General features: G+C 35.7%; 1 protein-coding gene across 13 annotated transcripts in view; it reads left to right on the forward strand.

Annotated features, from left to right (window-relative positions):
• Positions 1-21,586, forward strand: part of LOC123527464 (rap1 GTPase-activating protein 1-like) — a 183,582-nt gene extending 161,996 nt beyond the window's left edge. For 12 of the 13 annotated variants that reach the window (XM_053523394.1, XM_053523395.1, XM_053523396.1 and 9 more), the window contains 10 exons: positions 2,312-2,467; positions 3,350-3,421; positions 3,778-3,864; positions 4,598-4,831; positions 5,410-5,486; positions 7,632-7,736; positions 10,967-11,081; positions 11,822-11,927; positions 14,170-14,255; positions 16,060-21,586. In XM_053523394.1, coding sequence (XP_053379369.1) covers positions 2,312-2,467; positions 3,350-3,421; positions 3,778-3,864; positions 4,598-4,831; positions 5,410-5,486; positions 7,632-7,736; positions 10,967-11,081; positions 11,822-11,927; positions 14,170-14,255; positions 16,060-16,170 — 1,149 coding nt within the window. In that variant the 3' untranslated portion in view covers positions 16,171-21,586. The remainder of the gene's footprint in view (positions 1-2,311; positions 2,468-3,349; positions 3,422-3,777; positions 3,865-4,597; positions 4,832-5,409; positions 5,487-7,631; positions 7,737-10,966; positions 11,082-11,821; positions 11,928-14,169; positions 14,256-16,059) is intronic. The other variant, XM_053523397.1, reaches the window with a different exon arrangement.

Raw genomic sequence — 21,586 nt, forward strand, 5'->3', positions numbered from 1 at the left:
TATTTGGTTGAGGCTTTGTTTGTAAGCTGGTATTTCATAAACCACTACTTGGAATGGATTTAAACTTAACACACTAATTCACGCATAATTTCCATAACACATATTGTCACATGTAAGTTAATGGACCCAAATTCATTCACTTTCTATTAACCAATTATTCACCGACCATTCACTGCATCCTTCACCACAGACCATTTTTTAGCTCACATGTCACAAAGTGACAGTGTGAGCTTTTGTGATCGCGCAGCGTCCGTCGTCCGTCGTCCGTGCGTCCGTCCGTCCGTGCGTCCGTGCGTAAACTTTTGCTTGTGACCACTCTAGAGGTCACATTTTTCATGGGATCTTTATGAAAGTTGGTCAGAATGTTCATCTTGATGATATCTAGGTCAAGTTCGAAACTGGGTCAACTGCGGTCAAAAACTAGGTCAGTAGGTCTAAAAATAGAAAAACCTTGTGACCTCTCTAGAGGCCATATTTTTCACAAGATCTTCATGAAAATTGGTCAGAATGTTCACCTTGATAATATCTAGGTCAAGTTCGAAACTGGGTCACGTGCCGTCAAAAACTAGGTCAGTAGGTCAAATAATAGAAAAACCTTGTGACCTCTCTAGAGGCCATATTTTTCATTGGATCTGTATGAAAGTTGGTCTGAATGTTCATCTTGATGATATCTAGGTCAAGTTCGAAACTGGGTCAGCTGCGGTTAAACACTAGGTCATTAGGTCTAAAAATAGAAAAACCTTGTGACCTCTCTAGAGGCCATACTTTTGAATGGATCTTCATGAAAATTAGTCAGAATGTTCACCTTGATGATGTCTAGGTCAAGTTCGAAACTGGGTCACGTGCCATCAGAAACTAGGTCAGTAGGTCAAATAATAAAAAAACCTTGTGACCTCTCTAGAGGCCATATTTTTCATGGGATCTGTATGAAGGTTAGTCTGAATGTTCATCTTGATGATATCTAGGTCAAGTTCGAAACTGGGTCAGCTGTGGTTAAAAACTAGGTCAGTAGGTCTAAAAATAGAAAAACCTTGTGACCTCTCTAGATGCCATATTTTTCACAAGATCTTCATGAAAATTGGTCTGAATGTTCACCTTGATGATATCTAGGTCAAGTTCGAAACTGGGTCACGTGCCATCAGAAACTAGGTCAGTAGGTCAAATAATAGAAAAACCTTGTGACCTCTCTAGAGGCCATATTTTTCATGGGATCTGTATGAAAGTTGGTCTGAATATTCATCTTGATGATATCTAGGCCAAGTTCGAAACTTGGTTAGCTGCGGTCAAAAACTAGGTCATTAGGTCTAAAAATAGAAAAACCTTGTGACCTCTCTGGAGGCTATACTTTTGAATGGATCTTCATGAAAATTGGTCAGAATGTTCATCTTGATGATATCTAGGTCAAATTTGAAACTGGGTCACGTGCCATCAATAACTAGGTCAGTAGGTCAAATAATGAAAAAACCTTGTGACCTCTCTAGAGGCCATATTTTTCATGGGATCTGTATGAAAGTTGGTCAGAATGTTCATCTTGATGATATCTAGGTCAGGTTCAAAACTGGGTCACATGAGGTCAAAAACTGGGTCACTATGTCAAATAATAGAAAAAAATGACGTCATACTCAGTTCAAAACTGGGTCATGTTGGGACAGGTGAGCGATTCAGGACCATCATGGTCCTCTTGTTTCTATAAGGGCAGCGTTGTTTTTTTTTTTTACAAAATTACAAAATTATGCTCCTTTTAAGACTGTGCAATTTTTAGTTAAGATTTTATATTGAAGCTGGTACTTCAGTACAGGGGAGGGTGGGGGTGGATGGGGGTACCCAATAATAGGAATAGATGTTAGATGGTGAAACTTCATACATTTGTCCACAGTGATCTGGCATTGTAAAGGTTTCATAACTCTATTTTGCATTTTTACCAAATTACGCCTCTTTTTCAACTTTTGTTATATTTTCAGTTGACATTTAGGCTTTTGAGTAGTCCTAAGTCCCATGGTAGCAATTTTTGTATGTTAGCCAGTATCTCAATACCCTCAGATGGGAATAGATTGAAACTTCACACACTTGTTCTATGTGATGATCTGACATGCAATGCACGGGTTCCATAATTCTACTTTGCAGTTTTAAAAAAAAATTTGCCCCCTTTTCTGCTTTAGTGTTCTTGTTAGACTGTTGAGTAGTTGGGCGTTGCTGGCCTGTGACAACTCTTGTTTTAAAGTCTGTTTAATAGTAGAAAAAAATATTTCAATTGTAGTTTAATGTATATGACATAAATGATGAGAAAAAAAAAATGGTGTATATTTTTCAGTTACAAAGAAAACGTCATATAGGGAACGATATTGTTGCCATAGTCTTTCAAGAAGAGAACACGCCATTTGTTCCTAGCATGATAGCATCACATTTTCTACATTGTTATATCGTCATTCAGCCCATCAGCCCTAATACGGATCATACACAATACAAGGTTAGTAAAGTAGGAGTAATAATTTCCTTTCACATCTATAATTGAGCCGTGCCATGAGAAAACCAACATAGTGGGTTTGCGACCAGCATGGATCCAGACCAGCCTGCGCATCCGCGCAGTCTGGTCAGGATCCATGCTGTTCGCTAAAGGTTTCTTTAATTGCAATAGGCTTTGAAAGCGAACAGCATGGATCCTGACCAGACTGCGCGGATGCGCAGGCTGGTCTGGATCCATGCTGGTTGCAAACCCACTATGTTGGTTTTCTCATGGCACGGCTCAAATAACAATGATCCGGAAAATTCCACAAAAGGTTGTGGTCAATAGTGTAGACAGGAAAGGAAATTTCTAATGAGTGCCTCGAAGCAGAAGAATAGAAGAATATCGCTGTATTTGTTAATAATCATTCTCGTAAAACCTAGTCGTAATCCAGGACTAGTTACCTCCCTTGACACTCTCGTCTGTGGACTGAAAGCGTTTATTTTGCCACATTAAACTTTTTAATTAAAATCTGGTCATTTCTTATATCGCAAGACTTTTCAAATTGATATGACAATACCAGCTTGAGCTTCACCAGAAAATACAGATTCACAATTTCATATAGATAAATGGTTTCCATTTTGATGTCGTGGAAACAGATTCTGGAAAATTCTTGAAGTAGACAATTCAGATACCTTGTATGCTAAAAATAATGGATTTGATGAATTTTAGGGCTAGTTTCACATTTTTATTTATATTTCGATTTTCGTTCTGTATACAAGAGTCAAATCCAATTACCTGCATGAAATATTTTAATGGCCAGACAGTTAGAATTAGTTATCTGCCAGAACTAAAATAATTTTCTGTTTTTTATTGAAAAAATAATGTTATTTTATAACCTAACAGGTAACGGTGACTGCCAGAGAGGATGTGCCATACTTTGGACCACCCCTTCCACAAGATGGTATTTTTAAAAAGGTAAAGGATTTATGCATAGAATTTTAGCAAGGGGTCCCAGGTTAGAGCCCTTGACTGACTGCACATTTTTCTCACCCTGTCAGAAAAAAAAGAGCAAAATATGGGATTGAATAAAGTAAATTTCACTATTTTCGAGTTTATACGATACTATGATTTATGTATTGAGTCAGGACTAAATAACTTCTGGTCAAATTTTTTCATAAGCTTTGTACACTAAAACCTTAATTTCAGTAGTATGCAAAATTCAGTTTTTCTTCAGCTTAGTTCTGATTGTGTAGTTATCTTTTCAATGACTTAACATACAACAAAATAAAGACTGTAAAAATAGTGTTTGATGTTGTTAGTTTAAATTTCAGGGTTCAGAATTCCGGGAATTTATCCTATCTAAGCTGCTCAATGCTGAATTAGCGTGCTATAAGGCCGAGCAATTTGCCAAGTTGGAGGTATGTAACATTCACAATTATCATTGCATATATTCAGACCACCTGCAAACAGTAACTGCCTAACTGTAAGATCCCTATGTTTGTATATTGACCTTTCAAAAGCAGCCAAACTCATGATTTTTTTTAACCCTCTCAAGCCAGCTGAGTTGACTTTACTAAGGAAATCAATTGACATTCTTTTCAAATATGTTCAGAATGTACCCCATATATATTAACTACTTTTAACAATTCCTGTTATTGCACTGAAAGACCTTTTGAAAGAGTTTATTTTATTCCTTAAAGGCAAAGTTAAATGTCTGGGTTCATTTTGAAAATGATAATAGAACAGATTTTTGTCATTTCAAATGTTTTGCGTTGACCGAAGATGAGTGTGGTAATATCAGTTTTGACTTTAAATATACTGTTTATGGCAAAATTGTTTTTTTTTTCTGTTTAAATTGTTTACCTTGCCTAAATGGACATATGTGATGTGGCAGGTGAAATATCATCTACTGGGCATAAAGCATTGCAAATTACATTAGAAAATATCAATTTTTCTTAATTTATAACAGGTTTTTTTGTTGCTTTTTTTCCTTAAAGGGAAATAATTAAAAAAGTTCTGGTTATGTTGGTTTTTACAGTATTCCATTTCTGTGGTACTAATTTTTCTTTGGAGTAAGGATATACATTGAACGGACTTTTTTTTCACTTGATGCAATATATATTAATTGGAACATACATCGTTCATAAACAGGATCGGACCAGAACAGCGTTGCTAGATTGTCTGTACCAAGATCTACAGAGGAAAAGTTGTGAAATGTTTGGAATCAGTATTCCCTCCAGTGGTAAAGAGAGCACACGATTTATAGATTCCTTCAGACGGACGTTTGTGGGACGGTCAAAACAGTCCAATGATCCATCCACCCCCACAAATTCCAGTCGTAAATCCAATGGTTCACAGCTTTCTACAGTTGGGGAAAATGAGAAGGTATATATAATATGTAGTAGAGGAAATTTTTAACATTTATTATTATGCAGTAATAAAGAAAAACCCATAAAGAAATTTTGTACCAATTTAAACACCTGTTACCTTTTGTAAAGCACATACAAAAGGCATATTTTACAATATTTTGTAAAACACCACCATTTTTTTAAATATTAGAAAAAAAATTATACCTACAGCAAGTCACAAATGACACCTTTTGTGTATGGGTCCGGTATCTCAAAGATTAAGGTCACTGTCTAGGATTTACATCAATGTCAACGTGTAATTTTATTTAGAGGCCTGAAAGTAATATTGACCGAAGATGTTTACCAAAATAGAAGTCTGCTATAAGAAGAAGTAAAAAGAGGAAGTAAAAACTGTAAGAGCCATAACTCTGTCTTTAATTATTACAAAAGTAATTTCCCTTTTTGTTCTCATTTTTTTTTTTTTGACATTTATGGACATGTTCCACAGTAACTTTGACCTCCCTGAAGAGATATTTTTTCTCTAAAAATGTATTAAAGTTTGGGCTAATCATTAACAGTTCTAGCTCTTGTATAAAGTGAAATTTAAAATTGTAGGTATCTCCTTCCACTCCAAAGAAAGGCTTGCATTTCACCAACTCCAGTAGTTTAGAGAGAAAACACAAAGATAAAAAGTAAGTACATTGTTGTGACATTGATAGGGAGATAATGATGCAGGTTATGATTGGTTCCCTGTAGTACTCTCTTTGCTCATAAATAGCTAATATTGTGAAATCATAAATATTCATAGGGAAGTAATTTTCATGTATTTTTGTGACTGCATCAGTCCATGAAATTAGGTATTAACAAATACATGAAAATTCCAATCATTTTACCACAAATTTATATCCCCACTAAAATGTCCTTTTTAGCAAAAAAGAAGAAATTTTGTACCGACGGAATTTCAATATTTCTCAGTATATTTGTACAATAAATACAAAGGACTGCAGAGGAAGAGTTGTGGAATGTATCAGATCGAAAAGTGCTTGAAAACTGTTTAAAAAAATGTTTTTATCTTATTGAAATTTTATTCTGATTAATACATACTTTAGTGATTCATAAGAAAATGAAATGCAGAAAATGAGATAGATAAGTTGGTTGTTCATTAAACCTAGGGTTTGTTTGTTAGCTCACATTGTAACCACAACAAGAAATGGTGGTAAATACGACATATTTATTATATATACAGTAAATGTATTATTTCATATAGGACTTAAAAATATATTTAAGTAGTATTAAATGATTTCACAGTAATTGAAAATGGCAATATTGAATGTATTTATGTTTTTGAGTTATATACATCATGATTAGGAAAAATATTTTTAGTTAGGGATACATTGTTCTAAATGCATATTATTATACTAACATTTCATTTTTTTATATGAATGCCTTGAGTTCAGAAATATTCTAAAGCATGAAAGTTTTGAACATGATATCTGTACATATGTAACCTAGGTTATTAACCCTCACCCTGCTAAATTTCTATAATGGATTGGTCCATCATTCAGTTTGGGCAATACCATTAATTATTTGAAGGGGTATTTATGCAAATTTTCAGACTGAATAGCGAACATTGCAGACCATGATCAGACTGCATGGATGTGCAGGCTGATCTTGGTCTGCACTGGTCGCAAAGGCAGAATCGGTTGCCGCCAGCAGGCAAAAGGTTAATGATATCATATGAAATAGGCTTTTTAGTTAGACATTTAAAACTGCTTTAAAAATGATAATATTTGTAACATGGTTTGTAGGTGACATGATAATACTGTGTCGAGGAAATCCAAGTAGAGCAATAGGGAAGGTGAAGCCTTATGAGTTTTTGCTCTATACCTTTTATCAAACGCCTGAAGGGATGCAGTATGTAATGATGCTGGTGTCTGTCTGTCCGTCTGTTAATTAGCAATTTTGTGTCTGCTCTGTAACTCTCAATTGAACCCCTTGAAGGATTTCAAAGAAACTTTACACAATTGTTCACCACATTGTGACAATATGCAGAGCGCATGTTTCAGATGGCTCGCTTCAAGGTCGGGTCACATTTACACCTAGTCAAAGGTGATACCTTTGGGCGTATATTGCTCCGCACTGCGGTGCTCTTATCTTGTATCCTGTCACCTACAAATGACTAACAATTTTTACCTACCTGACTATTTACTAATGATCTGATAGTTTGATAATGCCATCAATACGGCAGCCATGTTGTAAAATAAAATTCAACGTCTGGCATTTAGTAACCTAATATGAAATATATCGGGTCAGCATAGCATGTGATATTGATTGACAGGTAGAAATGCCAAAAATATATATCTGGCAAGAGACTTGTTTATTTTTAGGTAAAATAATTTATGTACGATGCTGTATGGGCAGGAGATATTGGAGAGGTTGAGCTTTCAATATACTACATGTATATCTACAAATGTACGTGTAGGAAATTTTGCAATATATTAAGTAAGAAGTGTCTGCTGAAAGTCATTTGGAAAAATATATAATTCATTCATTTTGTCAGTTAGAATTCTTCAGATTTAAGTTTTTATTAGTACATTTTGAATGGAAATGGCTTAGTTGCATCAAAATTTTAAGTGCTCTGAATTTTGACACGGCAGAATCTTATTCAAATAAAAAATGAAAAACCTTACATGAACTGGTACATGTAGAAGTATGAGAGCTTTACCTCTCTGCAGATATTTTGTGATATTATTTGTGTTGGCAGTTTTTACACTTACCCTAGTTGTCATGTGATCCTTAATCCTAACTTTACCCATAATGCTTTTTGTTGCTTATAGCGTGTTCCGATTGGATAGTTTGAGTACCCAGTCGTCATACAAGACTTGTGGTAGTGCTCCATCTAGTCCCCAGTCTAGTCCTAGTAGTTCTTCATCATTATCACGGTAAGATCGAGTTACTTCCCTTCACAGTAAGGTAGAGTCACTACCCTTTTCATATTTTTGTTTTGTGGAGGAGTTCCTTCCCTTCTCTGGAAGGATAGAATTTGGTGAGCATGTGGTATTGATGGGACATGAATGTCAGGAATTTTATTTTAGTTATTAAGGTTTTGCAGATTTTTATGCCCCCCAAAGGGAGGCATATTACTTTTCAACTGTCCGTCCATTCGTTAGTTCGTTCATCACAACGTTAACTTTTTGCATGAATGCAATTTACTCGCGAATCACTGCACCCCCTTCAAACTTCACATGCTGATAGTCTTCTTGATCTACATAGAGGATATTTGTTTGTTTTGAGTGAATATGGAATATATCTCACTGAGAAGCGAGAAAATTTCAAATATTTTCACGAGCGCATAGCGCGAGTGAAAATGTGAACATTTTCTTACTTCGAGGTGAGATATATTCCATACTCACGAAAAACAAACAAATTTTCTTTTTATTTTATGCTCAGTTACGTTGAGATGTGCATTTTGCAACAATTTTTAATCTCAGCGCGGGAAACAGACGCGCGTAAACAAACATGACGTCAGACGTGTTGTGACGGTATAAAGACGCACACAACATAAAGTTCCATTTTATTTTATTTTTTGCTGCATAACGTTATGAAATTCTCATTAAGTAAAATGATTTGAATCGACAAAGTGCGACTACAATTTTTATCCTGTTTTAAGCAAATAATTTAAAATTCATACACAATGTATGAGGGGGGCGGAGCTATATCTCTCACAGTGTGAAAATATAGATTTCATATTTTCACAGTGTGAGTGATGAGATATGAAAATATTTAACTGTTAGATTACAGTATTTCATTAGTTAGCATAAAATAAATCTGCATCTCTCTTCCCCTGTTTATATTTTCACTTCAGCATCTCTGGAACTACTGTTCAGAAACACACAAAACTTGGCTTATAACATCTTTGCCTGAACCTAATTCATATTTGTTCTATGGTTTTGCTTGACCCCTTTTAGGGGCTGCAAGAGCTAAAATAGAACAGCAACTAAATGTCAAAACTTCACATTAAACACTTAATGGATCTTCACCAAAATTGGTCTTAAGCATCCTGGAAGGTTTTACAGATAGTTCTGCTTCAGCCCTTTAAGGGGCCATCATTCTTCTCATGAGCCTCATGATGGATCTTCACCAAATTTGTTCTAAATCATCCTTGCATCATCCTCTCAAGTTTGTTCAAACAGTACCACTTAACCCTGCAAAAGGTCACGCAGAGCTAAAAATATAAAAAAAATCTTTAAAACAGCAACTTTTCATGAAAACTACCATGGATTTTTAGCAAACTTGATTTCATAGCACCTTTGGTTTGACCTCTCTTAAGCTTTTATACCCACACAGTCGAAGTTTGAGGGGGTATATAGGAGTGAGCTTGTCAATCTGTCTTTGTTTTTCATGGGTTCCGGACAATAACTCATGAAAGGCTCGACAGATTAAAATAATGTTTGGTACATAGTGTAACATCATAAGTTCAACTTTGAGGTCAGCAAGTCAAAGGACAAGGTCACAATGAACCAAAACCGTTAAACAGTTTCCAGATGATAACTTGAGAACATTTGGGCCAAGAATTATAAATTTTGGTACACAGGTGTAACATTTTAAAATACAGGTCAGGTTTTGATTTTAGGCCAGTAAAGGTCAAGGTCACAATGACTAGAAACAGTTACATGCTTTCTGGATGATAACTTGAGAATGCTTGGGCCTAGGCTCATAAACTTTGGTACACAGGTGTAACGTCATTAAATGCAGGTCAAGTTCGACTTTGAGGTCAATAGGTCAAGGCTCAAGCTCACAGTGACTCTGAACAGTTGAATGGTTTCCGGATGGTAACTTGAGAGCGCTTGGGCCTAGGGTCATGAAAGTTAATAGAGAGGTTGGTCATAACCAGCAGACAACTCCTATTTATTTTGAGGTCAGTAGGTCAAAGGTCATGGTCACAGTGACCTAGAACAGTTAAACCAGTTCCGAACAATAACTTGAGAATGCTTGGGCCTAGGATCATGAAAGTTGATAAGAAGGTTGGTCATGACCAGTAGATGACACCTATTGATTTTGAGTTCAGTAGGTCTTACGTCAAAGTCACGGTGTCCCAGAACAGTTAAACCATTTCCAGATGATAGCTTGAAAACGCTTAGGCCTAGGACCACCAAATTTAATAGGGAGGTTGATCATGACCAGCAGATGACAATTGATTTTGAGATTCTACTTGACATGGGCTTACTTCTGTGACAAGGCCATATTGTGGGGGCAGAATTTGTCACCCCTGTGACAGCTGTTTTATAAACTGGTTGTGCATGTTGGGTGCTGTTACAGCAAAAAATAGAAACACCTTTAAATAATTTCTAATGAAGCACTTAATGGATGTTTACGAAACTTGGTCAGAATCAAGGTACTTAGGTCCTGTAGCCCATGTGAACCTCTTGTTTTATGTACTTTGTAAATGGTACAAATATCTTGGCCTTATTTTGAAAGTTTGTCTGGTTATAATGTTATCATATAAAGCATGACTTTGTAAACTTAACATGAGCCACGCCATGAGAAAATCAACATAGTGGGTTTGCAACCAGCATGGATCCAGACCAGCCTGCGCATCTGCGCAGTCTGGTCAGGATCCATGCTGTTCGCTAAAGGTTTTTCTAATTGCAATAGGCTTTTAAAGCGAACAGCATGGATCCTGACCAGACTGCGCGGATGCGCAGGCTGGTCTGGATCCATGCTGGTCGCAAACCCACTGTGTTGGTTTTCTCATGGCGCGGCTCAACATACAGAATTAACTGCATGGACGTTATTATGTAGCTATAGTCATTGCTAGCTATAATTATAGTGTTTAAACAGAGATACTGTAGAGGTGGGGGTGCGTGGGTGGTTTTGGGGGACATACTACAATCTGTGAGGAAAAGCTTCCAACTGTAGATGTGAAATTTGTTCTGCAGTAGAATAATTTACAACTAATGTAGGGTCTTTTATTCAAAGGAGAAAAGGCACTTTTTGTTAAGTTTTGTCAATTCAGCTAGCAAATACAAAATGTTGTTTCATATTTTAATACAGATCAAAGGATTTGTTATGATATTATCTTTAAGTTATGACGTTAACAACTGATTATAAGATTAACAGTAAATTCTCTATCCTTGTGTATGGGAAGTCATTTTTCCGCTTTTTCTTTCAGGCTACAGCATCATCCCCAGTTGTCACCGTCAAATTCCGAGTCCAGTTTTAACTCCATTGAAGAGTACACACCAAACACGAATACACAGTGTCCTGACGACTCCGATACAGGCATGGTAAGTTAAACAGATTAAAAGTTTATACTCCTAAGTGAGACAAAATATTATTGTCCCCCGCCTTTTTCGAAGAGGAAAAGGACCATATAGAAATAGGTCCGTCATTCCATCACACTTCATGTCCGGTCCATAACTCTTGTATCCATTAAGGGATTTTGAAGTAACTTGGCATAAATGTTCCCCATAATGAGGCAATGCACAAGACCCAGACCTAGACCCCTAGCTCCAAGGTCAAGGTCACACAGAGGTCAAATGTTTACAGTGTCTGTTTCATGGTTAATCCATAACTCTCCCATTCATCAATGACTGGATTTTCAAATAACTTAGAGAGAATGTTCCCTGTAATGAGATGATATGTCCTGCGCAAAACTCAGATGGCTAGCTCCAAGGTCAAGGCCAAACTCAGAGGTTAAATGTTAACATGGTCTATTTCTTGTGTGGTCCATAACTCTGCCATTCATCAAGGGATTTTAAAATTACTTGGCTTAATGCTCTCCATAATGAGACAATATGTCATGCGCAAGACCCAGACCCCTAGCTTCAAGGTCAAGGTCGCACTTAGAAGTCAAAGGTAAACATGGTCTTTTTTGTCCAGTCAAGACTAATTTAAATTCAAAAGAGGCTATTCAAACAATCGTGTATATTATCAAATCAGCCAAAGTTAGTACAGAAACAAAGTGTAGTTATGTTTTTGTTTTTTGACAATTTAATTTTAATTATGTGACTTATATGTTTTACAGGAGAGCATGTCTTCTACGGGTACACCTAACACTCATATCAAAACATTCATGTCCAACAGTTACAATGAGGATTCGTGTTGCACCTGCCAAGATACCAGTTCTACAGGTAAGATATGAAAATTCTGACAAAAATTACAGGCAGATAGATCATTCTGGCACAGACATTTTTTTGGAGTTGGAATATTTAATCCTAGCTAAGTCATTTGTTTACAGTGTTATGGATGACTGTTAAGTTTTGAATTAATTGTTAGGAAAGATAGAAAATTGTTTTATGAATTTCTTGTCAGTATACCTTCATCAGTATTTAGGCAGTTATGACCTAATTAAGGCTCTAACCTTCTGACTCCAGATGCCTCTTAGTGAGTTACTGTGGTCACACTGTGTCTTTCATCCATTGTAGTTTGTTTTACTAGTAACACTCTAGAGTTCACAATTTTGGCCGAGTCTTAATGTAACTTGGACAGAATGTTCACCTCAATAAAATCCCATATGAATTTGATGGTGAGGGCCATCTTGAATAAAAAAAACACTTTTTGAGCCGTGCCATGAGAAAACCAACATAGTGGGTTTGCGACCAGCATGGATCCAGACCAGCCTGTGCATCCGCGCAGTCTGGTCAGGATCCATGCTGTTCGCTTTCAAAGTCTATTGCAATGAGCAAACCCACTATGTTAGTTTTCACATGGCATGGCTCATTTCACCAGTTCAAATGGTCAAAAAACTAGCAAACCCTGTAGAGGTTTCCTTTTCTGTCTGAAATTGGGTCATCTTCTATTAAAAGCTAGGTCACAAGTTGAAATCAAAACAAAATCTTGTTAACGGGCCACATTTTCTCCCAGATCTTCATGAAACGTTATAAGAATCATGTTAGATCAAGTTTGAAAGTAGGTCATCTAGGGTTAAAAGACAAAGACACCAGATTAATCCATAAAAAAAAAACTTGTTAACACCCTAGAGGGCACATTTGCTACAACACATTCATGAAACATGACTAGAATATTGTTATGAAATCTAGGTCAAGTTTGAAACAGGATTATCTATTAGTAAATAAAAAACGGTCAAATCAGGAGAGAAGCCTTGTGAACACTACAAAGGCCAAATTCTCTATCTGGTCTTCATGAAACCATGTCAGGATGCTTGCTAAGTTGGAAACTGGGCCTTAAACCATGTCTCTAGGTAAATCTGTAGGAAAAACATTTTCAGCCTTGTCATTTCATTAAAAAAAGGTAAATAATTTAATGTACACCCTTTAAGGAAACAAAACATCAGCTATGTGAAAAGAAACCAAAAAATGACCTGAAATTAGATATGTTAGATAGCTTAATAAGCTAGGTATGGTATAGAATTTCTGAAATTATGACAGACCTTGCAATGTGATCCTATGTTTTATGCAATTAAAAACAGATATTAGTTTAACTTCTAAGATCAGATAGAAGACTAAAAGTTTAATTAATTAATTAAGGTCTAAAAAGAGAAATATCACTTCGTTTCCTACTGAGTCATCGGTATTTTATTACATGTTATTTTATAAGGAAATTGTAAAAGTCATAGGTTTTTGATTTGTCTAAAAACTGGGGGAAAAAACATAACTTGTTGGAAGAGTTTCACATCCTTTTTCAGAAATATTGCAGTCAATATATTAGCAGTTACTCTGTTAGAACATAGAGTGAAATCTAGCTAAAATCATGATACCAGCAAAGACGTCTTGTATTAATGTTTATAAATCACACTTCTTACATAACTCACTATGCATGTTGGGCCTCGATTCATCAAAGTCTGAAGTAGGTCTTGATCTTGAAAATGCAAAAATATGTGTTCAGTTTGCATTGATATAAGTGAGACTTCGCAAGCATGTACACTAGACAACTACATATATCTCATTGGAAATTTATTAGTATAGTTTTACTATAAACGAAGTTCTGATGAATTAGATATTCTCTACTCTTAAGTTTTATCATGCTGATTTTTGCCTTTGTGACAAGTGTAGATCTTGATCAGCCTGTACATCCATGCAGTCTGATAAATTGATTGGGATGATCACACAACCATTTGAGCCATGCCATGAGAAAACAAGCATAGTGGGTTTGCGACCAGCATGGATCCAGACAAGCCTGCGCAGTCTGGTCAGGATCCATGCTGTTCACTTTCAAACCCTTATGTAATTAGAGAAACTGTTAGCAAACAGTATGGATCCTGACCAGACTGGGCGGATGCGCAGGCTGGTCTGGATCCATGCTGGTCGCAAAGTCACTATGTTGGTTTTCCCAAGGCACGGCTCATTTATTCTTTTGTTTATTCTTGTTTTGTTCAACCCTGTAAAAAAACTGTGTATTTTTTCTCTTCAACAGACACACCTAGTAAACAGATGGAAAAAATGCGGGCAGAAATACAGCGCTTAAAAATGGATAAATCAGAACTCCTCAGACAGAATGTTGTAAGCAAAAGTTGTTTTTATGCCCCCGAGGGGAGGCATATTAGTTTTCAACTGTCCATCTGTTCTTTAGACCGTTAGTTCGTTCGTTCGTCACAGCGTTAACTTTTTGCATTATGGCATTTTACTCGCGAACCACTGCACCCAGGACCTTCAAACTTTATGTGCTGATAGTACTTATTGAGTATATGACCCCTACTGACTTTGGGGTCACCAGGTCAAAGGTCAAGGTCACCAGGTCAAAAGTCAAGGCGCTGCGGGGGCATTTGTCACCATTAGTGACAGCTCTTGTTTACATGTAATGTTATCTTACCCCCAAAGAATGAATCTTTTCCTTTGGATTGTGGGTCTTTGCACTACCCCTACGACTTCTATAAGTGAAACTCATGTTAGTAATGAAATTCTGTGTGCTACTGGGTTTTGCAGTTTCAAACAGTATGACAAAAAGCTGTTTGTTTTTATTGAATTATGACAGAAGGAAAAAGAATAACACAGCAACATACAGTAAACAGTGTGCTAAAATGAACATTAATTTTCTAAAATATTGTGATTTATCCATGGTAAAGAATAGGGATATTATCACCTGGTTGGTAGATAGTTTGGTTTCCAAATTGAAAATTATGTCTCCCACCACACAGTGGTGTGGGTGACATATTGATTTACTCTAGTCTGTGTGTTTGTCTGTCACAAAGCTTGTCCGCACTCTAAGTCGAACATTTCTCATCCTATCTTCACCAAGCTTTAGCAGAATGTGTTTGACCATAAGACCTCAGTCAGGTTCGATAACTAGCCAAATCCGCCCAGGCGCTTGTGAATTATGGCCATTGAATTACTGATCGGGTCCACTCATTAAGCCATCGAGAGAAACTAGACATTTTTCAATGGTGTCCACTCATCAAAGCCATCGAGAGAAACATTTTTAAATGGGGCAGTTGTGGGAGACATGCGCTTTTCTCAAAAGCATCTCTAGTTAGAACATGCTTTGACCTACATTGATCAAATTTTACTTTTTAAAGTCAGTAGGTAGGGGTGATGCTCATGTTACCTCGCCTTAAGCCTGATAACAGTTTCTGATCAATGAAGAGTGCTTACTGGTAAGCCTAAGACAGTCAAACTTTAGAGGGTTATTGCCTGTGGTCAGTAGAGGACCCCTATTTTTCTTTAGTATCTGTAGGTCAGAGGTCAAGGTCAAAGTGACCTTTAAACTAAAAAAAAAAAGTTTCTGATCATTAGCTGGAGAATGCTCAGGCTTACTGCCATCAAACTTTACATCTCTGTTGTCTATGTTAATAGGTAGCCCTCACATTTTTGGATATCAGAAGGTTAAAGGTCAAGGTAGATGTGACCTTCAAATTGAAAACTATATCTGCTAAATAATGGGAGAGTGGTTAAGCCAAAGGCTATCAGACTTTTAAGCATGATTGTTCCTGACCAGTAGATGACCCTAAATGTTTTTGAAATCATTATGCATTGGTCTTAGCAGACTTCTGACTGAAAGTATTCATTGAGGCACCTCGGACAGGTCGTCAAGAGGGTGGGAGCATGTTTGTATTACAAACATGCAGTCAACATTATCTTTTTAAGATGCTGTAGGTCGGATGATAGTTGCTGTGGTTGAATTTCACTGGAACCACGACATCTGATTTTGACCAGCATAATCTTTCAGTTATAACCAGCTATGATATGTGAATTCTTTCAAATAAGTATGACTGCAAACTATGAAGGCACAAAATACAATTAGCTTACTGTCATTGTGTTTTTATCTTTTTTCTATGGAAGAGGAAAACAATTTCTTTTATCATTTCAGGTGAGTCAGAAAGATGTGAAAGAACTACGAGAAAGGTTATCAAGTACACAACGGGAACTACAGCAGTTAAAAATGAATATGATAGAAATCAGTGAAGAGGCACATGTCTGATTACCATGGAAACAAGACTTGTCACCTAAAAAATGTGGTCCATTTAAAATTCATTACTTTTTCAAATAGCAGATGTCATTTATGGAAAGATACAAAAGCAGAAATATCTGTTCATTTCTGTTGTGTGGTGTTTGCAAGTTTGAAAGCAGGAAGCTCTTACCATTTGATATACTGGATTCTTTCATTATACAGATTCTGTTATTCTGGATAATTCCAATAAACTAGATTCTTTCAATAAAATGGATTCTCACGATATACTTGATTCTTTCATTATGAAGGATTTTGTTATTCTGGATACTTTCAATAAACTGGATTCTCTCAATATACTGAATTCTTTCAGTAAACTGCATTCTTTAGTTAACAGGAGTCTTATAAACTGGCTTCTTCCGATATACTGGACTCATATTGGATTCTTCCTATTAACTGGATTCTTTTAATATTTTTTTATCAGAAATGGATTCTTTCAGTAAACTGGATTCTCATTTTGCTGGATTTGGAAATAATGAGTGGTTATGAAGAATTAATCATGTTTTGTTGACAACAGGATTATTAAATTGCAGAATTTTAGCTAACAGTGGCCTTTTACCTTAATTTACTACATTTTATTACTGTTGTATTTACTGGCATTTTGATTTATTTAGAATATGTGCTAGAGACCATTTGTAAATTAAGACCATTTAATTACTAATTTCATTTTCTATCGTAGTTTATCCTTTGAACCGTGTGCAAACACTTCCTGCATATAAATACTAATGTTTAACTCTTAGAAATGTGGTCTTTCTGTACAGGATTTGATTTACAGTACCAGAGAATACTTAACTCAAGCTTTCACACAATTTAGTCAAGGTACTTTTTTTTACCCAAGATGCTGCCATTGGATGAAATTTAATGTTAATGTTTTTTGTTTTGTGTGTAACAGGGTATCAAGATTTTAAAGGTACAAATGTAGACTGATTTTGTGGTAACGGGATATTTTCAGATCTTAGAGGTAAAATAATTGTTAGAATATTGTGTGGTAACAGGATATATTTAGTTTCATATGAACGAAAATGAATTCAGAAGTTTTGGTCAAACAGGATATTTTTTTAAAAGGGTTGGATATTATGTACAGGGTATATAGAATCTCAAGATAATGATATTTGAGATTTCAATATGTGTACATGTAATGAATTTTATATTGGTAATCTGGTAATAACCGGCCTCTGCATAAAGTTGTTTGGTAAATAAATTAAGTGTCCTTGCTACAGATAGATGGTTTTGAATGGCAGAGTAGCGTTTTATATGTGTTTTATAAATGCGCATGTTTGACTTTGGTAAGGCAAATTTTGTTCTAAATTTTCACACGGAGACTTTTATTGAAATATAATTGAAATCTTAATTATATATGCTTTCCTGTACATTAATGAAATCTCAACCTTCCTATTATATTGTACCACACCCCTGTTTATGAGGTTGGAAAACAGGATACCCAGAAACTGTAACAGGATAGCTTCAGAAATTGTAACAGAAATTGTAACATGATAGCTCCTGAAATTGTAACAGGGTGGCTCCAGAAATTATAATTGTACATTTTGAAAGTTAATGCTTTTCTACACAGTGATAAATCAAGATATTTTCAGTACACTTATTTAAACTACTGTAAATAACTCTTTACTGAAACATTTGTCTGTGTAGTTACTATAGATAGTCCTCTAGCCATATAGTACCGTTGGAGATTATTGTTTGAACAAAATTTAGGGGCTGGGGAGGGGCAGAACAGAAGGTCTGTTGCTATATTTTAAGGGATCAGACTTACTGCATACAAACCATGCAGGGAAATGAACTTGGCCAGTATGTTTGAACCCTGTGTGCAAGTTAAACATACTGAAGTACATGATTGTGTGAAACTGCCTTTTTTGAAAATGTTACTTAAAAGGGCATTTATTTTCTTCATTCATTTTCATCATCATCATCATCATTGTTTCCTTATGCTGAAATTTTGCCAAAACGTAAAGATGTATTTTGTTGATGAATATTTTAATCTCTATTTATGTATATAAAATATTACAAACTGGTTCTAAACACTGTAAATATTTGAAATCTAGTCATTTTATTGTATATAATAATAATTATGTATATATGTGAGAAAATATATGAAATAGTGCTTATTTATTCTTTGTATCAGTTGCCCGTCTATGTGGATATGAATGTGTTATATTGATGGCCTTTTTATGTGGATATGAATATGTATGTTAATTCCAAGTTTACATGGATGTGACAGATATATTTATTGGATGTTTACATGAATATGGATATATATTCATTGCCTGGTTATGTGGATATGAATATATATCCATTGCCTGGTTATGTGGATATGAATATATATCCATTGCCTGGTTATGTGGATATGAATATATATCCATTGCCTGGTTATGTGGATATGAATATATATTCATTGCCTGGTTATGTGGATATGAATATATATCCATTGCCTGGTTATGTGGATATGGATATATTCATTGCCTAGTTATGTGGATTTGATGGATATATATTCATTGCCTGGTTATGTGGATTTGATGGATATATATTCATTGCCTGGTTATGTGGATATGAATATATATCCATTGCCTGGTTATGTGGATATGGATATATTCATTGCCTAGTTATGTGGATTTGATGGATATATATTCATTGCCTGGTTATGTGGATTTGATGGATATATATTCATTGCCTGGTTATGTGGATGTGATGGATATATAAATCTATGGTTAATGCGATTATGAAGAATGATGTTATTGAAATCAAATAGTATTATAATTATTATAATTGATACAATTGAACATATTTTAAAAATTCAATACCAAAAGTATTTTGTAAGAACTTGTGGTACAGTCTGGTATTTACTGTGAAATATTATATACTTGGAGATTTTTTTTTTCTTTTTCTGAAAGCCGGAAGTCAACTGTTATTACTTTAAAGGAGATACAAATCTGCCTTACTCTCAAATAGCTACCTAATTTACTTACAGCTTACATTTAGTATACAGTAATGAGAGAAAGTATTGGCCTAATTTTGTCTAAGAAATTACCCCTGATTTATTTTAGTAACCCAATTAATTTACATGTATTTTAATTACCACAATTTTCTTTCAATTACCTCAATTTCTTTATGCTTTTTATGCCCCCGAAGGGAGGCATATAGTTTTTGAACTGTCTGTCAGTCTGTCGGTCTGTCAGTCTGTCCGCAATTTTCGTGTCCGGTCCATATCTTTGTCATCGATGGATGGATTTTCAAATAACTTGGCATGAATGTGTACCACAGTAAGATGACGTGTCGCGCGCAAGACCCAGGTCCGTAGCTCAAAGGTCAAGGTCACCCTGAGACATTAAAGGATAGTGCATTGATGGGCGTGTCCGGTCCATATCTTTGTCATGGATGGATGGATTTTCAAATAACTTGGCATGAATGTGAACCACAGTAAGACGACATGTCGCACGCAAGACCCAGGTCCATAGCTCAAAGGTCAAGGTCACACTTAGACATTAAAGGATAGTGCATTGATGGGCGTGTCCGGTCCATATCTTTGTCATCCATGGATGGATTTTCAAATAACTTGGCATGAATGTGTACCACAGAAAGACGACGTGTCACGCGCAAGACCCAGGTCCGTAGCTCAAAGGTCAAGGTCACACTTAGACGTTAAAAGATAGTGCATTGATGGGCGTGTCTGGTCCATATCTTTGTCATCGATGGATGGATTTTCAAATAACTTGGCATGAATGTGTACCACAGTAAGACGACGTGTCGCACGCAAGACCCAGGTCCGTAGCTCAAAGGTCAAGGTCACAGACGTTAAAGGTAATTTTTCATGATAGTGCATTGATGGGTGTGTCCGGTCCATATCTTTGTCATTCATGCATGGATTTTAAAATAACTACACATGAATGTGTGACACAGTAAGACGACGTGTCGTGCGCAAGACCCAGTTCCATAGGTCAAAGGTCCTAAACTCTAACATCGGCCATAACTATGTATTCATTCAAAGTGCCATCGGGGGCATGTGTCATCCTATGGAGACAGCTCTTGTTCTTTATTGGCCTTAACAAAGCAGAATTATTTTTACTCTATTCCTGACCATTAGCCTTAACTAACAAGGATGGTATGAACTAGCTTCACGATTGTAAAAAAAAACCAGAATGGTCCCCTCTCTAGTAATGTTACCTTTCCATCTGCCAGTTTCAAAACTGTGCCCTGAAATAACCAGTCAAATGCTATAAATAGATTTAGACTGGTCCATAAGGATTATATTTTGTAAGCTAGGACCCAGGACTAAATGAAGAAACAACTATCACATAGTTTATCCTATTGCATAGTAGTAGATTCAGTTTTATGAATGGATTATCACTTATGATAGCATTTTGTTATTTAAATAATTGTGAATTTTTCTGCATTGTCATATTATACTGCTGAGTGTCATTGAATTTTCTCATCTAACATCTTCTGCTAGATGTACACATTGTTTTTTCACATAAAAATCTTGATGGATCTTCATAAAACTTGGTATGGAATATCCTTTTATGGACTTCTCTAAGGCTTGTTGATAGAAGGTTCTGCTTGACTGAACATAGGTAGAGAGATGCTGTTTTAAATGATTCTTCCTTTTATATTGTTATATGGATCTAATAGGGCCTTTCTCAGATTTTACTGAAATTGTTCTGCACTGTTGCCAGAACTAAAAATAGAAAAAGCCTTTCAGCCGTTCTTCCCATGAACAGCTGCAAAACTTCATCAGTGTTTGTTGGAACTAACTTTTTCCCTCTTAATTAAATGGTGGCATCATCTTAAGACAGCGTTTTTGTTGAAACTCAGTTTGAAGTTTACCTTTAGCTTGCTGGCACCAAGTGATTCTGCCTTTGCGACCAGCGCAGACCATGGTCTGCACTGTTAGCTATTCAGTCGGTAAATTTTCATTGAACACCCCTTCAAATACTAAATGGTACTGCCCAAACTGAATGATGGACCAGTCCATTTTAGAAATTTAGCAGGCTAAAGGTTAAGAAACTGCTGTCAGATACACAATATCCTTTTCCTTTAACAAACCAACGTCTTAAATTTCCTCTCGGAAAAAATACACCACAGAATTTCAAAAAGAAATTTTACTTTGAAATTTTTACTGTTGTTATTTTGAGCTGGACATGGGGTCACAACATTCCCTCATACATGTACTTAAGTTGCAGCAACAAAAGATGAAACTTGCTGAAAAAAAGGTTTATTATAAACTAGATAAGGTTGGTCATTAAAGGTGTGTTACATAACTAATACAGAAATATATATGTATGTTTTTATGTAGAAAGACTATTTTTGAAATGATTATTTTCATTATGAAGTATGTTTACCTGTTAACATGATTGATATTAAAAGCTGATTATATTTCAAA

Source organism: Mercenaria mercenaria, chromosome 14 (genome assembly GCF_021730395.1).
Source record: "Mercenaria mercenaria strain notata chromosome 14, MADL_Memer_1, whole genome shotgun sequence".
In the NCBI taxonomy this organism is placed as follows: Eukaryota; Metazoa; Mollusca; class Bivalvia; order Venerida; family Veneridae; genus Mercenaria; species Mercenaria mercenaria.